A 21,239-nucleotide genomic window follows, 5' to 3' on the forward strand; every position below is an offset into this window, starting at 1 on the left:
TTATCTGGTTGGAATGGGGCTTCTTGTGTTCATCCCATGGTTTAGCCCTGCATCCCCATTTGTCAGTATTTAAGGTAACTTCTAACATTAGCTGTTCTATTTACAGTGCAAGATCAATGTATTTGAAACCAGGGAAATGTTTTTATGTCCTTGAATCTGGATCTTTGAGTCTTCCTGAACTGTTGATTCATCACAGTGCTTGTCACCCAGATCTGAACTCTCATGTAAGGGAACCTAGCTTGTATCTGGGAAGTGATTCTAAAATCCTGTCCCAATTACTGTGTCCTCCTTCACTGTTGGTGTTACTAGCCTCTTGTGGGCATATTCAGTGCCCTTCTAGGGTGATGCAAGCTGGTCTGCTCTGTGAGTCTGTCATGGTGAATTGTACAGGAGCTTCTCTGCTTGGAAGGGGAAAGAGGGATTTTTGTGGCGAATGCTAGAGAATTGAGTGTGTGAGTTACTTTCTGTGAGCCCCAGATGCAGAGTGAGCAAGTCACTAAAGCTAAGTGAAAGTGCAACGTGTCCGCCCCCACATCCCAACTGTGTCAGCTTGGGCTTAATAGATTAATCCCTTAATGAATGTGGCCAGAAGAGGGCTTTGAGGCACTGAAAAAGAGTCTGGGATGACTCTCAAACGAAAAACATAAGCCACAACATATTTGTCTTGGTGGTGGTTTGTTTTCTAACTCCTACATAGTTTGTGTTTTGAAAACAAATGTCACAAATACCACTGAGGCTCTTTGACTTGAAGTTTGTGAGTGAAATCAGTTCATGACATAGATTTGATAACTCTTAGGTTGAAGACTATGCTTCATAGGATTCTTCCCCCCTCGAAAATATTCTTTTAAATCTGATTTTTTTTGTCCTAAGCCACAAAAGGATCAAGAGGAGTAAAATTTACCAGGCTGGAATAGTATCTCTCAAGTTACTTCTTTCTGCAACGTAGAAAATTAAGCAGTGTGTGTGGTGTGAGAGCAAGACATGCTGTGGCAGTCAGTGTTCTCTGGGTCAGCCATCCATTAAACATTTTGTCCCCTCCCATTTTTACTCTCTCCTTCCCTGGTCAGTTCTGAAAATGGACAAGTGCTTTTCACCCTTTGCCCTTGTGCTTGGGCCGTCTGTAGGCACCTGTTGTTTTTTGGTTCAGTACAAGACTGAACCTTTTCTCCCTCAATCTCTGCTGCAGGCTGTTTGCAATGACCAGGAGTATTTATATGACATGGAGTATTCCTCTGCTGTGGGGTGGCAGCTCACTCTGAAGGACCTCATGGAAGAGCTTCCAGGTGGGACATGCCTGTGGGAGTGCAGTAGGTGAGAGGCATAGCACAAGGAGTACCTGTAGTGAAAGAACCATGACAAATTACAGGGTTTTTCCCCTCTTGCCATCCTGCAGTCAGTTCTTTCCACGCCTTCCTACCCTTTGGTTTTCCCTGAGCTGGGTGAGTCATGCTTTCCAGTCCTGCCTGCCCTCTTTTCTGAGTCAGCTTCTCTCAGGGAATTGTCGCTTGCTCTTGGCAAGGCAGCTATTTCTGTCTCTAGCTGTTTCTTCCTTCTAATGGTTTCATATCTTTCTGCTCCACATTTGTGTATTTTCCCCTGTGTACTATTATTATTTGCTTTTTCTGTGCCTTGCTTTTGCCCTTGCTTTGAGAAGTAAAATTAATAAAAGTAAGTTACTTCACTGAAAAAATATCCTGTCTTAAAAATCCAATTAAAAAATATCAGGTGCTCCAGTAACAAGCTGATATTATAAATACATTGTTGTAAAATGTGTTCAACATATGCGTATCTTCCAATCCCAGAAGTTTCATATCTGCTGGTTGAAATGTAGGTTCCCTATGTTAGCACATTTCTTCCTGATGTCCTGTTGCCCATGTTCTTGTGCACAACAAACATTGTTACAAGTAGATATTTTCATTTGTGGCTGGAGTAATGACTTTTCATCCTGACCTGCCAAACATCAGCCACGACATTTTTACTCTTCCTGTCCTTCTTTTTCTTGTCAGACTTGGATTTTCCTTTTCTTTGCAGCAAGTACTCACCTCTTTGCACAGGTGAGTGGTGCCCAGGAGGGGGCTGACCTCCATCACACATTCAGCCGATAAAAATGTCCCCTGTGATTTTTGGAGTCAAAACACCTGAGCTGCTCTAACGCCAAAGGCAGTGACAGCTGGCAGAATGGATGAGCTGCGTGGTGCTCCAGGCGCTACTCCTACTGCCCGTGGTGTTGGGCCATCTGTGCCTCTGGGGCTGCAGCCTCCCCTGTTTGCAAAGAGAGATGTTGACACCTTGTGAAGGCACTCAGGAGCCCCTCAGGTCCCCAAAGGCAGCAGGTTTTGCTTCACAGCTGCTGCAGGAGAGAGCAGGGCAAGGGTCCGGATGAGGCCCCGCCCTGGCACGTGTTGGACAAGACTGAGGCCACCACGGGCCTTCAGTGAGCAAACAAATACCAGCCCCAGCTGGAACAAACCATCCTGATTTCAAAGAGAAGTATCAAGCCCATCAAGATTATCAGTTGAACATGTTCCAGTGATACAATTATCAGTTGAACATGTTCCAGTGATACAATACATCTGCGAACAGGAAGATGGAGCCCACGCAGTGTTTCCTGCCTGCAGGGGGAAGGTTTTTGAATTTATCACCTTTGGGATGGAGATGTTCTGTCCTTCCTCCCCCTGCAGCTTGCTGGGGCAGGGCAAGGGCGGGGATAAAGTCTGAGGATGTCCTGTTTCTTTTAACATCTATGTTCCAGTGCAGGAGGCACTGGACACACACAGTGGTCCAACTTCCAGCTGCTGGAAATTGTATCAGTGAGCTGCATTTGGGAAGGGGCAACACAAGGCACTGAAAGTTATGGGTGTTTGCTCTGAAAAGATTTGGGTGTCCTGTCCTTGGTCACCATGTTTGATATGCATGGTGAGTCCTGGCCCATGCTGCTGCTGCTGAAAGAAGAAAAGGGATTTTGATTAAGATGGATCTACTCACATTTTAGGAAAATTCAGGACACCTTTTTTATACTGAAGGTTGTTTTTATCTGCTGGAGCAGGTGACTATTTCACACCTGATACATCTGTGAAAAATGAGACTATTTTTTCCTTTTTTTTTTTTATACATATCCCCCTTCCTGTTTTAACCAGGTTCCTGGCTGTATGGAGTTTTCACACTGACACCCTCTGAAACTCATTCCAGCCTTTCTGAAAGCAAAATCCCGCTGAAAGACAGCCATTTGCCAAGGACAGATGTTTGTCCTGCACCACCTCCCAAAGGCTGGAGCGATTTCTTTTTTTTTTCCCCTGTGGGACGGTGGATTTCTCTTTCTTCCTGTGTGAATGCTATGCAGGCACCTGCTTATCCAGTTTACCCAAGTAGTGCCAAGACAGAAAAGGGATAGTGAGATGCAGCTTGAATGCCTGTGGCCACACGGGCAGCACTGCAGGCAGGAGGTGGGCAAGGAGAACCTGACCCTGGCAGGCAGGAAACCCCACTGGGTTGTACCTGCAGGTTTCTCTTCACCCCATTGTTGCACAGCACTTTTTCGTTGTTCTTATCTCATATCAGTGTTTTCTGGACCCTTTTTTGGCAGTGTTACACCAGCCTGGGATTTCCTGCCAGCCTCTTTGACAGGGGAATGTCCTCAACCAGGGCTTACCCCACCTGGGAAATTCCACCATGCAGAAAAAGTCCAGGGAGCCATGCTCACGCCACTGTCCTCCTCCACCCTGCTTCCTCTCACATGTCACAACATCCCCGTTTCCTGTTAACCAGAGCCAAAAGATAAGTGGTGTGTGAGCCACTGCTCTGAAGGTGCCCTGTGGGTACTCAGCCAGGAGCTGAAAGAAACTTGTGGGGTGCTATTTAGGGTTTTGGGGTGGTGGGGTTTTTTTAATTTTTTTTTTTTTTTTTTTTTTTTTTTTGTGAACAGAAAACCAAAGTAAGCAGGACTTTTGTGAGGGAGGGGAAGAAAAATTTCCTTACCACTGCTTCTCTGTTTCACACCTTTAAACCTCAGAGGAACTTCTCAGTCATTCACACAGGCATGGCCATAAGGAATGCTCAGCTGGCAATGGGGTGCAAAGAACTGGCTTGTTTTCCATAGAACTATTTCTAACTTCACTCCTCCAACATGAAGGTATGCTGGTATAATTTTATTTGATTTATTGCTTAGAAAACCTAATTGATTGAAACAATATTGGCTTCTAATAAGTTTTTTTTTTTTATTTTATTTGTAATAGCCTCACAAGTGGCTTGTGCTGTAATAATCTGTGTGTTTTGGGGTTTAGTATGGAAGAATGGTTGGCTTTTGGAAAGGTAATGGGTAACAGCCAAGGGCAAAGAAAGGACAAAGAATAGTGTGATTTTTGAAAACCCTTGGTGAATCTGGCGGCAAAATACTCCTAAATAGCTTAGCTGTTCTGGGTGACTCTGAAACAATCTGCATTTTTAGGGGAGGGTGAAATAGCTTTCCAGAGGATGGATGGATGGAAAGCTAATTTGAGAGTACTGAATGGAAGAAACATTGTTAGTGAAAAAAGCTGTTTTGTATAATCTTAATTACAATTCCTTCCTGGCAGCTTATCAGTAATTTTGGAATAGCAGAGCACCATCAGCATATGAACCTGCCAGCTTCAACAGGAGAGGAGTACACTGTAAGGTGCAGAGACAACACAGGGAAGGATACAAAAATAGGGATCTACACCTACTTTCTTGTAATTTAAAAAAAAAAATCGGTGGGAATGAAAATAATTAAGTTTAATGAGCTTCAAATTCACTTTAAATTTTGTTATGCTAAGGGGTTTATTAAACCAAACCATAAACTTCTTTTCATCACCTGGCGAGGGTTTCCCTGGCTTACCACATGAGGCTGATTATGCAGCACCCCGGTTCATTAACCGTGCCTGTCTCTAGCAGGCAAGGAGGGCAGCTCAGCAGGAAGAGTCTTGCAGAGGATAAAATGGGGTCTGGTTTTCAGACCCCAAATGTTTGGGGACATGTGTGTGCCACGATGACACTGGAGACGTGTGTGCTGCCGGGGGTGGGTATCTTGCATGTACTTCAGATGGATGACTTCAGCTGAGACGTGGAGGTTTGCTGGAGGCACACAGACACCCAGAGGACAGGGAAAGGGAGACACCCTGGGCTCTCCCTCAGCCAGACTGGGTGACCAGCAGTCAGGGACAAATGTCATCTAGGGGCCATATTTCTGCTCCAAACAAAACTCCAGTATCAGCTCGGTGATCACGTTCCAGCAAGTGATTTTTTGCTTGTTAGACTTCTATTTACTTTCTTTGCAGCAAGGCACATTTCCGGTTGCATTTGGTGGCAGTGGGTGGGAGCAGGGTGTGTGTGGGGAGGAAATGCCCTCTGTCACAGGGGGCCAAGCACCAGCCCAGCCCTGGGCTGCTTGGGGCAGCCTTGCAGCCTGCCACTCTGGAGGTCGTGGTTGGGATATCATCATCATCATCGTCATCATTATCATCATCAGTTGCTGGAAACAGGTCTGCAGCAGCAGTCCTGGGCACTGGGGAGCTTCCTTTCCCATCCCTGGGCTCCTCGGAGCAGCAGGGTGGCAGGAGCAATCCCATCCCTTTGCTTCCTGCTGCAGCCCTGGTGGTCTGACCTGGCTTTGCTTCTCACCTGGACTTTCAAGAGCAGCAAAACTCAGTCCTGATGGTGCTGCTGAGAAACCTTGCTAGGAAACCCCTGTGTGTTCCCAGTCACAAACTCCTGAGACAAAACGTGCAAGGCAGAAACAAGAGCTGCCTTTACTTTTGCTTTCTTCTTAAGAAATTGGCAGGAAATTAAAAGGAAACTTAAACATCCATGGGCTGGCTTCTGTGGAGAGCAGCGTCCTGTCAGACAGGATGTGTCTGGCTTTGGAAGGTGTCTTTTCCCAGCTGGGAACTGGAGGAGGGAGCCAACGCCTGGGAACAGAGCTCTGCACAGTGCCCCACCAAATCAAAGAGTTTATTTCCAACTTTCTTGATGTTTTATGCTAACTCGTGCACGGTTTACATATTACTGTGAAGTTGTCATTGCTGTCATGGATTTCTTTCTAAACCTGTAGCAGGTGGCTGTTAAGTCAATAGAAAGAACAGAGTATTTGGATTCTTTCTGTGATATTTGTATCTTTTATGCAGACATCTGTGATTGAGACTTGTGTAACAGCAAATTCTGACCCATAGGTGGAGAGGTATTGTCACAGCTGTTCCAGCACACATTTAACTGAAGATAAAACTTGCCTTTATAGATGCAGTTCATCCTAAACACCAGGAAAATTTTTGAATCGCTGTTTGGAAGCAACCTAACATTTTCCCTGCTATAACAAAATTTTATTTGTCTGCCTTGATTTAGGTATTTTTTTCAATGAGAAAATTTCCTGTTTATTGAGTTTTTGTCTGACTAATGGAGGACAGCTCTGTAGCTGAGTTTCAGGACTTTCCCAATGGTCAGACAGACATGTATTTTGAAAGCTGGCATTTCTCTAGTGAATAGATGTCTGAACTGAAGGCATTTAAACTCTATCAGCTGGAAAACACAGTGAAATAAGCTCCAGACATTAGATGAGGGCATTCCCTTCAATGAACTCTACAGCATCAACATGCTACAAGTGCTTTTTACTGGTTGTCTTGCTTCTGCCTGGACTTTCCTGCTTGTTAATCTGCACCCTTGAGCTGATGGTATGAACACAGGATGTGTAGGATTGTGCAAATCAGTGCTGAGGCTTCCTGCAGGTGTTGATCCTGCCATGCAAGTGCTGCACAGGTGGGCTGTATAAATACTGACGTTGTGTCTGGGGTTTCTGAACTGGTCAGCTGTTAGACCCGCTGTCTGGTAGATGTGACTGGTTTGCCATGTCCAAGAAGAGCAAAAGTTTTCAAAATCTGCCTAGACAATGTTTTTGCGTGGAAAAATGCATGTTTGAGAAATCTGGATGTACGGCAACCTTAGTCTTAGGTTACCTGCTAATACACACAAACTGAGTCTAGGAATGCAAGTGTCTAGGTAGAGAGCAGTTCAAAAAATCATATTTTTCTAGGTTCAAATCTCACTTTGAGATTTTTTCCCCCGTTCCTCTGCTGAAGTGTTGCGTGGCAATGTGCATCAGGACAGCTCTGCAGTCCCTGTTAGACAGTGGTTTTGTTTTACAGGTGGTTGAAGTGGTCCTTGTTTGTGGAAGGTAGGAACATTGAAATCAAAGTGCACCAGAGTCCAGCTCATCTACCGTGCTTGTAACACACGCTCCTGCACCTGACAGCAAAACATGAAATTAATGTGAGCTATAAATGTTGGGTTTTGGCCCAGGTTGATCACCTGGCTTAGGAAGAAAAATGTCTTCAGCATGAGCAACAAGGAAAACTGATGCTGACCCCTCCAAACCTACACCGAGTCTCCCTAACAGCACTGAGAAATGTGCCAACTCCCTTTCTGAACTGGAATACCACAACAAGCCATGTACTTTGAGGCAAGAACATGCACTCTCTACCTCATCTATGTACACACAGTATCCTTTAGGATAGGCAACATATGACGTTGTCCTTTGCTATGGGGAAACGGCCTCCTGCTCCTTGTTTACACGCTGTGACATCAGTGGTGTGTGTATTTCTTCCCTGCTGCAAGGCACTCATGAACTAATGAGATAGGTAAGCTGCTGAGAAAACATGACTAACCAGGGTAGTGAGTATGTTGGGAGGAATGTCCCCAGACTCGAGGTATATATACAAGGAAACTGCTTTCACAGAACTCAGGTCCTCTCTGCCAGCTTTGCAACACTTGCTGGGTTTAGGGTTTCTTCTGTACTGATTTCAGCTGTTTTATATACACAGTGTTGAAGGATCTACTTAGGAGCAACCCACTTTTTTTAAATTTTACTTTTTTAAAAAAAATATCAGATGGCTTGAGAGAAAAAAAGCAGAATTGAGGGTGTTCTCTGGATCAAAGGAGTAAAACCCAAAAGAAATATGTTAAATGAGAAGTCTTAAGTTTTTCTTTAATATGAAGAATTATACATGCCCCCTTTTGATGTTCATGTTAATCCCAAAATGTCAGTCTTGGAGACCAAAGTCTAGGAAAAATGTAGCAATACAAGTATAGCAAAGAGGAAAGGAACACTAAATCCTCTGTACCAGCTTTTAGAGTAAAACTGTGCCATGGACCTCTTCCAGGCTGCTGACAAGTGCTCTCCAGAACCGTTAAAGCAAATGCAGGTACAGACCCTGAATGCTCTAGGATTCAGGAGTGGATTCAATGCCGTGAATTCTAGGAGTGGAATAGTTCCTGAGATTTTTACCTCTGTTTTTCTCAATGCCAGTCTAGAAGCAAAGTGAGTGTTGAGCAGCACGGCTTGGGAGGTGTGTGCTGTTGGAAACGCTGCTGGGTGCAGAGGTGTGGCAGTGGTGTTTGCACACCTCAGCTCACAGTGTGCAGCAGGAGCCTCAATTACACCCAGTGGAGAATAGGCCATGTTTGACATCAACACCGCAAATATTCACTTGCATTAAGCAACTGGATTGTAAACTACCATTTTTATGTCCAGTTTAAGAAATACCACAGAGGTCATGCTGCTCCAGAAACGTGTTGCAAAACCAAGTTCTTGTTTCTAGTAGTTTGTGCTCTGACACTTCACCGAGAGGCTGTCCCTTATTCCATGCTGCTGCTTGGGAGAGAGAGTGAGGGGAGAGATTTGATCTGCTCCCATACCTGCCGAACCACGGGCTGCTCTGAGAGCTGGCATGTTCCTCATTCACAGAGGGAGGTTATACAGTGTGCCTGGCAGAGTGACTACGTGCTACTCTACAGGGAAGACAAAGCTCCACTTACTGGGCTTGCTTTATTCATTCATTTATTTATTTAAAGCCTACATTCCCTATAGCGTTCACCCCAGTACGTGCCCCAGGGACCAAGCAGTGCAGGCACACTGCATCTTTTCTCTGTGCTTGTTCTGATTAGGATGGCAAAGGGGATAAACATGACCTTGGTTAGCCTAGATGTTTAGCAGGTGGTTAAAGTCTAAGGTGTTGGTATTCAGCCTCTGCTTTCTGTAATGAGACCCCTACCCAGCAAGCACAAGCTTCAAGACAAGTGGATTTTGGTTTTGCTCTTAACAAAAGTTTTTCCGCATCCCATGAAGTAGCTCATGGGTGTGCACAAGTCACACTCTCCAAAGTTATTTAACAAATCAAGTATATTGGATTAACCTAAACCAAGACTGATTGTTTTTATCGCTACAATACTGGGCTGTGCTCTGAGGAGAGGGAAGAAACAGAGTTTTCAGAAATAAGTGCATTCTGTTTCCTTTTTGTTGTTATTTGAGATACCAAGATAGGCTTATCCCACTTTTTGCAGGTGTATAGAAAAGTGGTTTCGGGACAAATGCTGCTGCTAGCGGCCACTAGTTGGCATTATTGATACATCCCAGTAGGGAGACGGTGCAATAAAAACGTGGGCAGACAGCACAGCGGGGAGCTGAGGTGGTGCCTTGTGCTCACCTCGCAGCCTTCCCCAGCTCTGAGGTTGGTGGGTTACACTGAATTACAGCTCGGCCAAATAAGGCTGAAACCAACTGGATGCCTTCCCAAGGAGACGAGGTGACAAGTGCTTTTTTCTTTGGTCACCACCCTCCCCCAGAGGAACTTACTTTGGTTGAAGATGCCTCACAGGGTTTTGGACACCACAGATGTTACGTAGTGTTTGGGCCAAAACCCAAAATCCATTAATGCTCAAGGTCTGCAGCATTAATAATTACAGTTTGTGGATGTAGCAATAATTTACCAGTAACTCTCATAGAAATACTTTGAGAACACAGGGCTGCTGTGAGCCAGCACATCTTATGCAACCAATGGGTGTGTGTATATTTTTGAAAGAGCCTTTTGTTATGGAGCTTGGTGGAATTAGACTTGCCTTAATCTGCTTTGAGATTTATGCCAGGAGCCCTGATAAATAAGATGTCACCGATGAAACAAGTATGAGCTGAGATATCAAATTGTTGCCTGAAATGGATTTTGCTTGGTAAAAGGAGATCAAGTCAGCAATTCAGCCTTCAGGAGAGTAGAGAGTTTGGAATAGAAGAGAAAAAGAAACTCTATGCCATCTTTAGGGAAAAAAAGCAAACACAAAGTCATTAAATTGTTTTATAGAAGAGTTTTCATTCATACGTAGAGACTAATCTCCAATTAAATCCATTCCAAAATTGTTATTGAATAGCAAGGATAAAGGTGCTGCCTGTCCCTGCCTGCATGTGTTTTAGGAACCTTCTATGACACAGAAGAACTACAATGAGACAAAGACACTTTTGGTTTGAAATCTCTTTTACTCTCAACATTTTAAAGGGAATGGCAGGCAACTGTGGTGACAAATCTAATTTTCTGGATTATCAACTTCTCAGATTTGCATTACCATCCACTTGTTGAAAGACAAGATGCATTTTGTAGTAGCTGTAGACCCTCCTGTGAGATTGAAATGAGAGGCTTTCTGGGCTCCCTGGCAGGGATGAGAATGAAAAGGTCCATCAGTTGGATCCACTTTGGAAAGCTGAGTTGTGGGTCCTCCTCACAGCCACCAAATGTGTAAAGAGCGGGCCGTGCCAGCTCCAGATCTCTGAGCACCAAGTGCTTTTCAATGAGGAGAAAAGCATCTGCCAAAGGTTAAGGTATCATAACTGAGGTCTGAGGTTTGGAGAACTGGGACCCATCTCTTTGCTTGTTTAAAACACACAGCCTGATTTAAAAAATCCTCACTTGCGTAAAGTGCTTTGTTAAATGAGGGAGAAGGTGTGCTTGGGGGTGAGTTTCTGCTCAGGGAACAAGTGAACTTTTACCTTTATTGGGGTAGTTCTGCCACTACTTGGCATCTGATTTTGTTTTATGGGTTCTGCTTGCACATTTCACTCTGGCGGCATAGATTCAGTCTATGGTGTAAAACAACAATCTTTGGAGCAGAAACCTGCCTAGACAGTTCTCAGCAAAACTCTTCGTTCACTTGACGGTGGGAGAAATATTTGAATAATATAAAGCAATTCCCTCCTGCCTCCTCGTAGGCTGATTAATATAATTTCATCTTGCACCTGACCCATGCTATTCAATACAATTAAAACATATAAATTATAGACCTCCAGTTTGCATAATATACTTTAGAAAGACCATGTAAGACCATGTTGTTATACTACATATTTATTGGAGCAGCCACAGTGCTGAAAACATCCTAATCTCAACCTTGTGGACAAAATTGCTCAGGTAGAGCAACAGAATACAAGTGAGTGGAAATGGGAAAGTAGAAATATTGGTTTGAAAAATAGAAACCTGAGAAGCCTTCCTGCGAACATTGGTAATAACTCAGTACTGTTGACAGTAATCGCATGGTTTCGCCCAGTTTTTGTTTTGGCATCGTATCGCTTTCCCGCTTCTCTCCAAGAGGAAGGTTGAGGTGGCCTCGACCGAGAGCCTCTTGCCACCGCAGTATGGTGCAAGCCACAACCAAAATCACTCCTGGTCTGCCCCTGCCTACTCCATACTGGGGAAGAGGAACACAGATGACTCATCTCAATTGTGAGCAACTGCTCATGTTGCCCTTCTTGCTGGATGCTGCTCATGGGATGCACATGACCAAAAAGTCTCTGTTTTCCATGCCTGTGTCCTGGAGCCAAGGACTGGCAGGACTGGGGCGAAGTGTGAGGGAGCGTGCCAATGGCCACACGAGGTGGCACCAGCAGCGGTGGGAAGCTGAGGGGCATTCTGCTCATTCCCACCTCTGCAGCTCCATAAGAGGGTGGCAATCAATGGTTGCATGGATTGTGAGTGAGGGCTGCCAAGGCTGCATCTGGACAACGCTCTCAGGTTGGTTCTTGGGATGTCCCGGGCAGGGCCAGGACTTGGACTCGATGGTCCTCACGCGGCCTTTCCAGCTCAGGATAGTCTGTTCATCCCGCGAAGCCCACGGGGGGAAGCTTGGACCACAAGGCGCGCGGCGGCACCCCAGACCACGATTCCCACCCGGAATCCCGCAGGGAGCGGCAGCGGGCCCTCACGGCCAGGCTCCTCCCGCCTCCCTTACGGGAAGCGCGGCCCCGCCCGGCGCGGCCCCTCCCGCGGGGGGCGGACCCCGTATAAGCGCGGCCGCGGCCCCGCGCCCCCAGAGCCCGCTCCGCCGCCCGCTCAGTGATCGTGGAGAGCAGCCGGGACGCGGCGCCCGATGGCGGCGACGGCGGCGCCCTCAGCAGCCCCATCAACCTCGCCTACTTCTACGGGGCCTCGCCCCACTCCAGCGAGGGTAGCTGCTCGCCGGCGCACTCCTCCGCCCCGGGCTCGCCGGGATCCGACTCGGACCTCTCGGTGAGCAGCCGCGGCGGCGGCCGGAGGGACCCCCGGGGCGGCCCCCGCCCCGCGCTGCAAGGTACGGCGGGTCCCCGCGGCGGCCCCGGCCCCGGGGGGTGGCGGGGGGAGCGCGGAGCCGCGGGTCCCGCTCCGTGCCCTCGGGGGCGAGGCCGGGATCCTCCTGCGTGCCAGAGCCGTGAAAAGCGGACGCGTTTGGCCGGAGCTTCGTGCCCGGTGCCGCGGTGTTCCCGTCCGTGGAGCGGGAGCGGCGGGGCGGTCCCGGCGGTCCCGGGGAAGCCGCACGGCCGTGGAATGGCGAAGGGGTACGCGGAGCAGCTCTCTGGCTCCTCTGCTAGATCAGGCTTTGGGGGCCTTTCCTCGGGAGTTTCTAGTTTGTTTCTGGTTTTTTTTTTTTTTTTGTGGTTTTTTTTTTTAATTTTTAAAAGATTTTTTTTAATATGTATTATTTGTGAAACGTAAACGAAATAGGTGGCCTAAGTTCGGGTTTTGCTTTCATGTCTCCGCAGTTGAACAACACATGGGGGGAGGAAAGCAGCACAGAGGACCTTTCCAGGGGGTCCGTGTGAAGAACTCGGTGAAGGAGCTGCTGCTGCATTTCAGGAGCAGCAAGCAGATGTCCTCGGGTCCTGCCACCGAGGAAAGCAAGGTAAGCGGCAGCTTTCTGCATTGGCAGGTTTGATTTTAATGGTTGCTGAAGCTGGCAAGAAAGCACTTTGCGGTAATGCTAGAAATGAGCGTCTGCTTTATCTGCTGTGGATGGAATCAGTGTTTTTCCTTTTCAACACATAATGGAAAAATGCAGCTGGGAAGAAATCAGAAAGAAGGTTTACCGTGAGAGAAGGAGGCATTAAAAAATGTTCTTGCGAAGCTTTGTTTTCTAAAGGGAGTCTGGATAAAGATACATTTGTGTTGCGAAACCACAGAAATTCCGTGTTGGCTGGAATGAGATCATTCATTGGAAGGGTTAGGGATTTTTCTCAGATTTGTTTGTCATGCTGTTGTGTCTCTGTGCAAAGCACAGAGTGTAAAAGTGGGCCCTTTCAGTCTGAAAGGACCAAAATTACAGGAAATTCGGAAAAGATGAAAGGGTGTTTTTGATTTGATTAGATTCTTTTTTTCTGAGTGTGTGTTTGAAAGCTTCCTAGATTAGTGTTTTCAGAGGAAGATTTTTGCATAGGAAAGTTCATGACACTAAAGAAGTGTAAAATTGGCTGGGTTATTTATGTTTCAAAAAAATCCTCTGGTCTCTGGAAGTAATAATGCCTTTCTCTAGATTTTCTGGAGTTTTGTGGTATTATAACAAATGGCTTGAAAAGCCTAAAGAAAAACAGTGGGTTTTATTTAAGTTTCATTAAACTATTTCCATTTTCTAACCTTAATTAAAAGCAATTAAGTTAGGGTTAAACAACCACGTACTAGAATTATTCTAAGATATATTCTGTGTTTATAGAAGGAAGTCATGGCTGCTTTCTTGTTGTTGTTGGGGTTTTTTGGGTGGATTGTTTTTTGTGTTTATTTATTTTTGTTTGTTTTCCCCCAGAAATAGCATTATAATAACAGAAAAATTTGGATTTTTCTTAACAGGCACAAGGAGGATTGGTGAACTATGAACCATACACAGGTAGACCATTTTTTAATACATACCCTGCAGCAACATTTTAAATCAATTGTAAGAGTAATCTCTAAATGGATTCTAAATTTTTTATTTTCTTTTCACCAGAACTGAAGAACATACTGGGCCACAGTGGCAAAAGAAAGGCTCCTGAACTCCTTTCTGATGGACCTTCTTTCAAACGCCAAGCGAATGTTCACCCACATCTCCTGGTAAGTGTGTAGTAATTTTTTCTGTGCCTTTATTTTTCAGTTTGCTTTGTATGATCCGAAACTAGTTTGATCTGTATGACCAGATACAACTATACCTCTAATTTTCTGGGGCTTGTTTTGATTTGCCTTGTGTTGTTTCTTTTCCCCCACCATCAGACCCCACCCCAGACACCAACTTCTATGGATAGCATGGAGGAGCCCCATAAAACTGACCCGAAGCGCGACAGCAGTTCTGATCTGCTTCAGAACATTATAAACATCAAGAACGAGTCGAGCCCCATCTCCCTGAACACGGTGCAGGTGAGCTGGTTGCACTCGGTCTCCAGCCACGACTCGCCTGCTGAGCAGTACCAGGACAGCCCGGGAACACAGGCTTTCTCCCCGTCCCAGAAGTACCAAGCATTCCAAGACCACACCAGCCAGCATATGCTTGAGCCACCCCAACATTACCAGTTCCCTGCGTCCCAGAACCAAGATTTGTCCCAGAGTTATCCTTCAGATGCCTCCCTGGACTACAGGCCGTTTGTTGCCAGTGACCAGTCTCCTGCCTACCAGCAGGGCACCTTTGAGAGCCACGAGTTGCCGTACTGTCCTTCACAGAGCTTCTCTTCCCTCTTGAATGACTCTGAAGGCTCTGACAGCATCTCCGGTCCCCTCCAGTCACTGAGCAGTGCCCACCCGCAGGCCGAGGTTACCCCTCATGGCCCCAACTTCAGCTTGCTCTCCAGCAACCTCTGTGGTAGTCTGGAGCGCAGCATCTCTTTGGCTACTCTGAATGGCTCGCTGCCTGACCAAAACGTTGCCAGAAGCACGACGCAGCTGGGAAAGTCATTTTTTCAGTGGCAAGTGGAACAGGAGGAGAACAAACTGGCTAACATCTCTCAAGACCAGTTCCTTGCAAAAGATGCTGATGGAGACACGTGAGTGCCGTTTATCTTGGTGTTTCTGTTGTGGGAGGTTGGGGAATGTTTCTGTTTGGGTTTTGGCAGACTGTGGGTTATAGTGAAGCAGTTCAATAGCAGTGTTTGTGTCACAAGTGCAGTGGTTTGGCTGATCAAGGGAAAGGTGTGGTGTTGCTGATGGCTGCCATGCACATGCCAAGCACACTTGAGCAGATGTATTTTCTAATTTCAGGTGCTTATTTTTAAGACTTGGCTAAACAGGGAGGAAAACATTCTAATTTAGAAGCTTTAGATTGCCCTGGCAAGAAAATACCCATGTTCCTGTCTTAGCTACCTTCAGAGGAGGTCTGAAGCTGGCAGCCTAGCACCCCTTCTGTACATGTGGTTCTCTGCTGTCTTGAGCCCTGTTTTGTGTGTGGTGGTGTAACTCTGTTGCCCCTTTTTCCTGCAGCTTCCTCCACATCGCTGTGGCCCAGGGCCGTCGAGCACTCTCCTATGTTCTTGCAAGGAAGATGGCTGCCCTGCACATGCTGGATATTAAAGAGCACAATGGCCAGGTGAGGATCTAAAAAAAATCTTTGCACCTGCTGTGTGCACCTGGGTGCTTCTCTATGTCTGAACCCTGGGAAGGATGTGGTGAAATGCTTATTTAATATTAACCCCAAGATTTAGCCTGCATACTAATATTAACCTTGAGCTATTAATACTTCTTGGGATCACCTTGAGCTGGTAAAACTATGTGCTCTGCTTCATTTGTCCTGGCTTCCTTAGTATTCATAATCACTGCTTAAATAATACCAGGTAGCTAGGGTTTTTATTTGTTTTAGTTGCTCTTTCCTGTTAGAGATCAGATGACTAATAGCTTAAATTTTCTTCTTGATGTTTGCAGAGTGCTTTCCAGGTTGCTGTGGCTGCCAATCAGCATCTCATTGTGCAGGACCTGGTTAGCTTGGGGGCTCAAGTGAACACCACAGACTGCTGGGGAAGGACGCCACTGCATGTCTGCGCTGAGAAGGGGCATGCCCAGGTCCTCCAGGTAAGAGCCAGGCAGGCACAGCTCTGCCCTAGCCCTTGACTCTTACCCTTGGTGTTAGCTGTGTTGAGAAACTCTGGAAACACCACTCCTTCCTTTAGCTTTCTCTCTGGGGAGCTTTGTGAGTCCGTCTGCACATACAGCTTAAAGTGGGACTGAATTTCTCGTTAAGGTTTTCATCAACATTTTTGAGTAATTTTGGGGGAATCCTCTAGTTTACCAAACCAAAACAGTAAGTGTCCTCTTAATCAAATGGTTTGGGTTGGAAAGGACTTGAAAGATTTCCTAGTTCCACCCCCCTTGCTGTGCTCAACGACACCTTTCACTAGACCAGAGAGGCTTAGAGGCTCATTCAGAATGCCTTGAACACTTCCAGGGATGCTGTTATTCATTGCAACTTTATTACAGCTATTGCAGTAAGACAGTAAAACAAATTTGAAGCAGTATGTGGTTTGGATAAGACCTAAATGTGTACCTGTTCCCACTTTTGTAGGCAATCCAAAAGGGAGCTATGGGAAGCAATCAGTATGTGGACCTTGAGGCAACAAACTATGATGGTGAGTAGTTAAGAGTTTATAATTTACAGAGTTACTGGATAGTACAGTGTTTTATAGCTACTGATGGGAATGCAGTATTTCCTTTTCAGATGGAAATTTACAGGTGCAATTGACATATGTTAGATGAAAACGTGCTAGGTCTGTGTCTGTCAGGAGTGATTTCCTCTTACATGTGATTGCTGCATGGAGAGTATAGGTTGTAACTGGCCATTGTTAAAACATTGGTGTGCCAGCATTGTGTCAGTGGATACAGTAGCCACAATCTGGCAGTAGAAAGCTGTTCTATTTGGATCCCTTTTCCATAAAACAGCTCTTTCTAATGTATAGTTTGTACAAATTCTAGTTCCAACCCCCTTGCTGTGCTCAGCAACACCTTTCACTAGACCAGAGAGGCTTAGAGGCTCATTCAGAATGCCTTGAACACTTCCAGGGATGCTGTTATTCATTGCAACTTTATTACAGCTATTGCAGTAAGACAGTAAAACAAATTTGAAGCAGTATGTGGTTTGGATAAGACCTAAATGTGTACCTGTTCCCACTTTTGTAGGCAATCCAAAAGGGAGCTATGGGAAGCAATCAGTATGTGGACCTTGAGGCAACAAACTATGATGGTGAGTAGTTAAGAGTTTATAATTTACAGAGTTACTGGATAGTACAGTGTTTTATAGCTACTGATGGGAATGCAGTATTTCCTTTTCAGATGGAAATTTACAGGTGCAATTGACATATGTTAGATGAAAACGTGCTAGGTCTGTGTCTGTCAGGAGTGATTTCCTCTTACATGTGATTGCTGCATGGAGAGTATAGGTTGTAACTGGCCATTGTTAAAACATTGGTGTGCCAGCATTGTGTCAGTGGATACAGTAGCCACAATCTGGCAGTAGAAAGCTGTTCTATTTGGATCCCTTTTCCATAAAACAGCTCTTTCTAATGTATAGTTTGTACAAAAATATATTAGAAATTGATTCTTTCACCATCTGCTGGCTGAGAGCTCACAGTAGGCTGCTACCTCACTGTTCTGTTGTTGATGGACAGTCCAGATCTCAGGCTGCTTGGGACCAGTCACTGTCACCTACAAATATGGAACCATCCCTGGGCTTAATGGGGGTAGAAGCTCCTTTATCCAACCTCTGAAACAAGCAGCCAGTCAGTACTTCTGTATTGCATTTGTTCATTCTTGATGATTTTTATGGGGTTTTTTTTTTTTTATGTTCAGGTTTGACAGCATTGCACTGTGCAGTTCTGGCCCATAATGCTGTGCTGCATGAACTGCAGAACTGTCAGCCACCTCACTCCCCTGAGGTCCAGGAGCTTCTGCTGAGAAACAAGAGCCTGGTAGAAACCATCAAGATCCTGATACAAATGGGAGCCTCTGTTGAAGCAAAAGTGAGTAAAATGCCTTAGTCTGAAGTGCCAGAGAGAATGTGGAAGCAGACTATGTCCCTTTCTCCCACGCTGCATTTATTACAAGGGAAGAAGACTAATTTGAAAGCTTCCCTGCAGCTTAATTTATCCAGATGGGATGAGAATGCTCCATTTATTCAGAGCAAGGTATTATCAATGCAAATGAATCCTGGGGAAGGAGGGAGCTGACAGTCTAATCTCTAGACTAAAAATGATGCTGCCCTGGCTGCAGTGAGTGAGTGTTGTAAAACTAAGAATATGTTTGGAGCATTCTGAGGTACCCATAGTAGTAGGGTGCTGATGACACCTTGTTCTTGAACTGCAAATTTTAATTAAAAACTGCTTACCTGTGCAGTTCAGATCTGTGCCGTGCCAGACCATTACTTAGCCAAAATACCAAATATTACATTATGTAAGCTTACCTACAGATGAGATCAGGTTCCATTGTTCATTAGATGTTGATATTAAAATATATGTATTCAGATTCACTTTTGATGAATTGTAGTGCAAGTATGTTTGCTCAACACTCTGCAGTTGCTTAGCTTTCTACTTTTATTTGTCTGCATGTTCCCCCTGGATAGGTGAGACACCTGCAGGAAAGACTAAACAGTTTCTTTTTTTGATAGGATCGCAAAAGTGGTCGCTCCGCTTTACATTTGGCAGCAGAAGAAGCAAACCTGGAGCTCATTCGTCTCTTTTTGGAGCTGCCCAACTATCTCTCTTTTGTTAATGCAAAGGTAAGGTGATTTTTCTATGATACAGATAGAGAAAGAGAGGCTCATGGCCCCACTTTTCCTTCATGGAGTTGCTTTGTGGTCCCCAGGCTTACAATGGCAACACAGCCCTGCACGTGGCGGCCAGCCTGCAGTACCGTGTGAGCCAGCTGGATGCTGTGCGCCTGCTCATGCGCAAGGGAGCCGATCCCAGCGCCAGGAACTTGGAGAATGAGCAGCCAGTTCATCTGGTTCCTGATGGCCTTGTAGGGGAACAGGTAAAAAAACTCATAGCAGCCCTCTCCTTCCATCAGTCCCTGTCCACACAAAAGCTGTGTTCCATGCCAGAAGTTTCTTTGGGGTTTTGAGTTGCAGCTTTCAAGGAAAAGATTTAGCAAATACCATTTTATTCTTTAGATCTTCAGCTTCAACACTAAGATCAGGCAGAATATGCAGACCTGAAATTTTAGGTTCCATGTTATTTTTTCCATCTCAAAAGCTTTTACCTGTTGAGATAGGCTTTGTTTCTGTAACCCTGCAACATACTGGAGGCAATACTCCTCTTGCTCATCTCAGTATGGCCTGAGTTCATGCTCTTGTCAGAATTAGTAATGACAGTTCTTAGGCCTGAGTAACAGATGTAGAAAATCACTTTTTCCTCCTTGATGAAAAACTGACTCTTGACCTAAGACTAGTAACTTAAGCGCGGCTGGGTTGCTGACTGTTGCCTTTCATTAGTTCAGATGCTGTACAGTGGGATCACTTGTGGTGTAACTGAACTCGGGACCTAGGCTTGGATAAATAAATGCAAAACTGGATCTAGGGTGGGATTCTTTCAGAACTCAGTTCAAGATGATGAATACTGATGTTTCTGTCTTTTTTCTCTTCTCCAGATAAGACGTATCCTCAAAGGGAAGGCGATTCAGCAGAGAGTGTCGCCGTTTTAGGCTCCATGTTTCTTGGAGTTCAGCAACTTACACTCACTGTCAGTCAGGCAGTCCTAATCTATCTGTAAATAGAGCATTTGCCTGGTGTGGGCAAATGTTAGTTGTTTCTGTGAAACAAAAGTATTTTGTTCACTATTATATAGTGGGTTACGTAAGAGTAAAAAAGCCCCAAACCCAGCAATCAAATTCCTCCAGCCAAAAGGGAATGCTTCATTCCCAAGTATGTGGAACATTTTCCTGGCTACCTGTATTTTCTGTATTTCATAGCTATGGTGAGACTGATTTTATTTAAACGGCCAATACAGATAACTTCTAGAAAGGGGCAATTCCTTGGGAATTTTTTTTTAAATTTTAGAGTGCTGATACAGGTCAAAATTGCAGAGATTTTTGTTGTGTTTTTAGATCTAGACAAGGGCAATTCTTTGGGAATTTTTTTTTTTTTAATTTTAGAGTGCTGATACAGGTCAAAATTGCAGAGATTTTTGTTGTGTTTTTAGTAACACTTAAATACAAGAGAAATTAAATATTTTTGAAGTTGAACATTATTTATGTAATTTTGCGGCTTTGTTCCAGTACCTTGTGCAGGATTGTATATAGTCACTGACATTATTGTACAGCTGTATAGTTCTAAGAATCTATTGATCACGTGGGGAAGGCTCTGAAGAAACAAGTTCCTTGATCTTGAACTTGCAAATTGCATACAGAGTTATAAAACTATACTGGTGCAAATCAGGTAAATTCTGTTGTTCTGAAAGACTGAGATTGGAAAGTAGAGTTATGATAGATTGTCCCTGGCACTGATTTGTGCATACTTTTGGAGTTGTGTAATAAAACATGAAAAGCTGTGCTTATTCAGGGGACTGTGTCAGTTTTTCTTGTACCCAGTAGGGGTTTTGTCTTGTGATAGAACAATAGATTGAGAGAGGAGGATCATTATTTTTATAGTATGTGTGTAACTTGTACTTTTAATCCTGATTCAGTGCAAGTGTTTGGCCTGCACTTCACTGTTGATGCATGCTGAAATCTCTCAATGTTAATTATAATACTTCAATGTGTTAAGCCTTACTGGTTGGGCTTAAGCCTTACTAGTTGGTGGGGCTTAAGCACATGTATAAGTAGCTTTCTGAATTGGGCTCTAGTTAATTCTAGAGACTTAGTTTTCCATCTCCTAAGCAGAGTTAGTCCATTTATGGTTTTACCTTATAGGTATAGTGGCTAGCAAAGTAATATTTGACATTAACAGTTTTCTATTTTTTAATAATTATGAATGGAAAATGTATATTAATGATGCTGTATACTTGTGTTCTCTTGGATAAAACTTCCTCCTGTCATTTTCTGAATGATCCATGCTGGGCTGTAATCCAGTAATATGTTCTCTGTATGGTCTTTGTTCTTAAACTGGTTTTTTTCATCACATGCAGTTCTCTGTTGTAACCATTTAATTAGTCTGATTATGCTGTTTTGGCAAAGTATGTCTTGTAGACAAGCTAAATGAAAAAATCTGATATGCAAAGGCTTAGTTGCAATGTATTT

General features: G+C 44.7%; 2 protein-coding genes across 5 annotated transcripts; one reads left to right on the forward strand and one right to left on the reverse strand.

The window, feature by feature from the left end:
• Positions 1-3,956: 3,956 nt before the first annotated feature.
• On the forward strand, positions 3,957-20,081 carry NFKBIZ (NFKB inhibitor zeta). Of its 4 annotated transcripts, none has more exons than XM_039732836.1 (12): positions 3,957-4,129; positions 12,833-12,972; positions 13,911-13,947; positions 14,047-14,150; positions 14,307-15,070; positions 15,504-15,609; positions 15,942-16,088; positions 16,579-16,642; positions 17,859-18,028; positions 18,673-18,783; positions 18,870-19,037; positions 19,653-20,081. In XM_039732836.1, exons 2-12 carry the CDS (start codon positions 12,844-12,846, stop codon positions 19,704-19,706), a joined length of 1,854 nt encoding a protein of 617 aa, XP_039588770.1. In that variant the 5' UTR covers positions 3,957-4,129; positions 12,833-12,843; the 3' UTR covers positions 19,707-20,081. The 4 variants fall into 4 exon arrangements, with proteins under 4 accessions (XP_039588770.1, XP_039588773.1, XP_039588769.1 ...); XM_039732839.1 differs by lacking the exon at positions 3,957-4,129 and adding an exon at positions 12,135-12,384; XM_039732835.1 differs by lacking the exon at positions 3,957-4,129 and adding an exon at positions 12,190-12,323.
• LOC120513373 (proline-rich protein 2-like) lies at positions 12,233-12,822 on the reverse strand. The gene is made up of 2 exons (XM_039732750.1): positions 12,788-12,822; positions 12,233-12,704 (listed from the first exon to the last, which is right to left on the reverse strand). The coding sequence occupies exons 1-2, from the start codon at positions 12,820-12,822 to the stop codon at positions 12,233-12,235; spliced, it is 507 nt and encodes a 168-aa protein (XP_039588684.1).
• Positions 20,082-21,239: the final 1,158 nt, after the last annotated feature.

The sequence above is a fragment of the Passer montanus genome, unplaced genomic scaffold (genome assembly GCF_014805655.1).
Source record: "Passer montanus isolate IOZ18808 unplaced genomic scaffold, ASM1480565v1 scaffold80, whole genome shotgun sequence".
Lineage (NCBI taxonomy): Eukaryota > Metazoa > Chordata > Aves > Passeriformes > Passeridae > Passer > Passer montanus.

Bases quoted from the DNA above. Each gene is read 5' to 3' on its own strand.
- LOC120513373 (XM_039732750.1), bottom strand. From the start codon at position 12,822: ATGAAAGCAAAACCCGAACTTAGGCCACCTATTTC. The intron at 12,705-12,787 runs GTTTACGTTTCA...AAAAAAAACCAG, and splicing joins GAACTTAGGCCACCTATTTC to AAACAAACTAGAAACTCCCG.
- NFKBIZ (XM_039732836.1), top strand. From the start codon at position 12,844: ATGGGGGGAGGAAAGCAGCACAGAGGACCTTTCCAGGGGGTCCGTGTG. The intron at 16,089-16,578 runs GTAAGAGCCAGG...CCACTTTTGTAG, and splicing joins GGCATGCCCAGGTCCTCCAG to GCAATCCAAAAGGGAGCTAT. The intron at 16,643-17,858 runs GTGAGTAGTTAA...TTTTATGTTCAG, and splicing joins TGAGGCAACAAACTATGATG to GTTTGACAGCATTGCACTGT.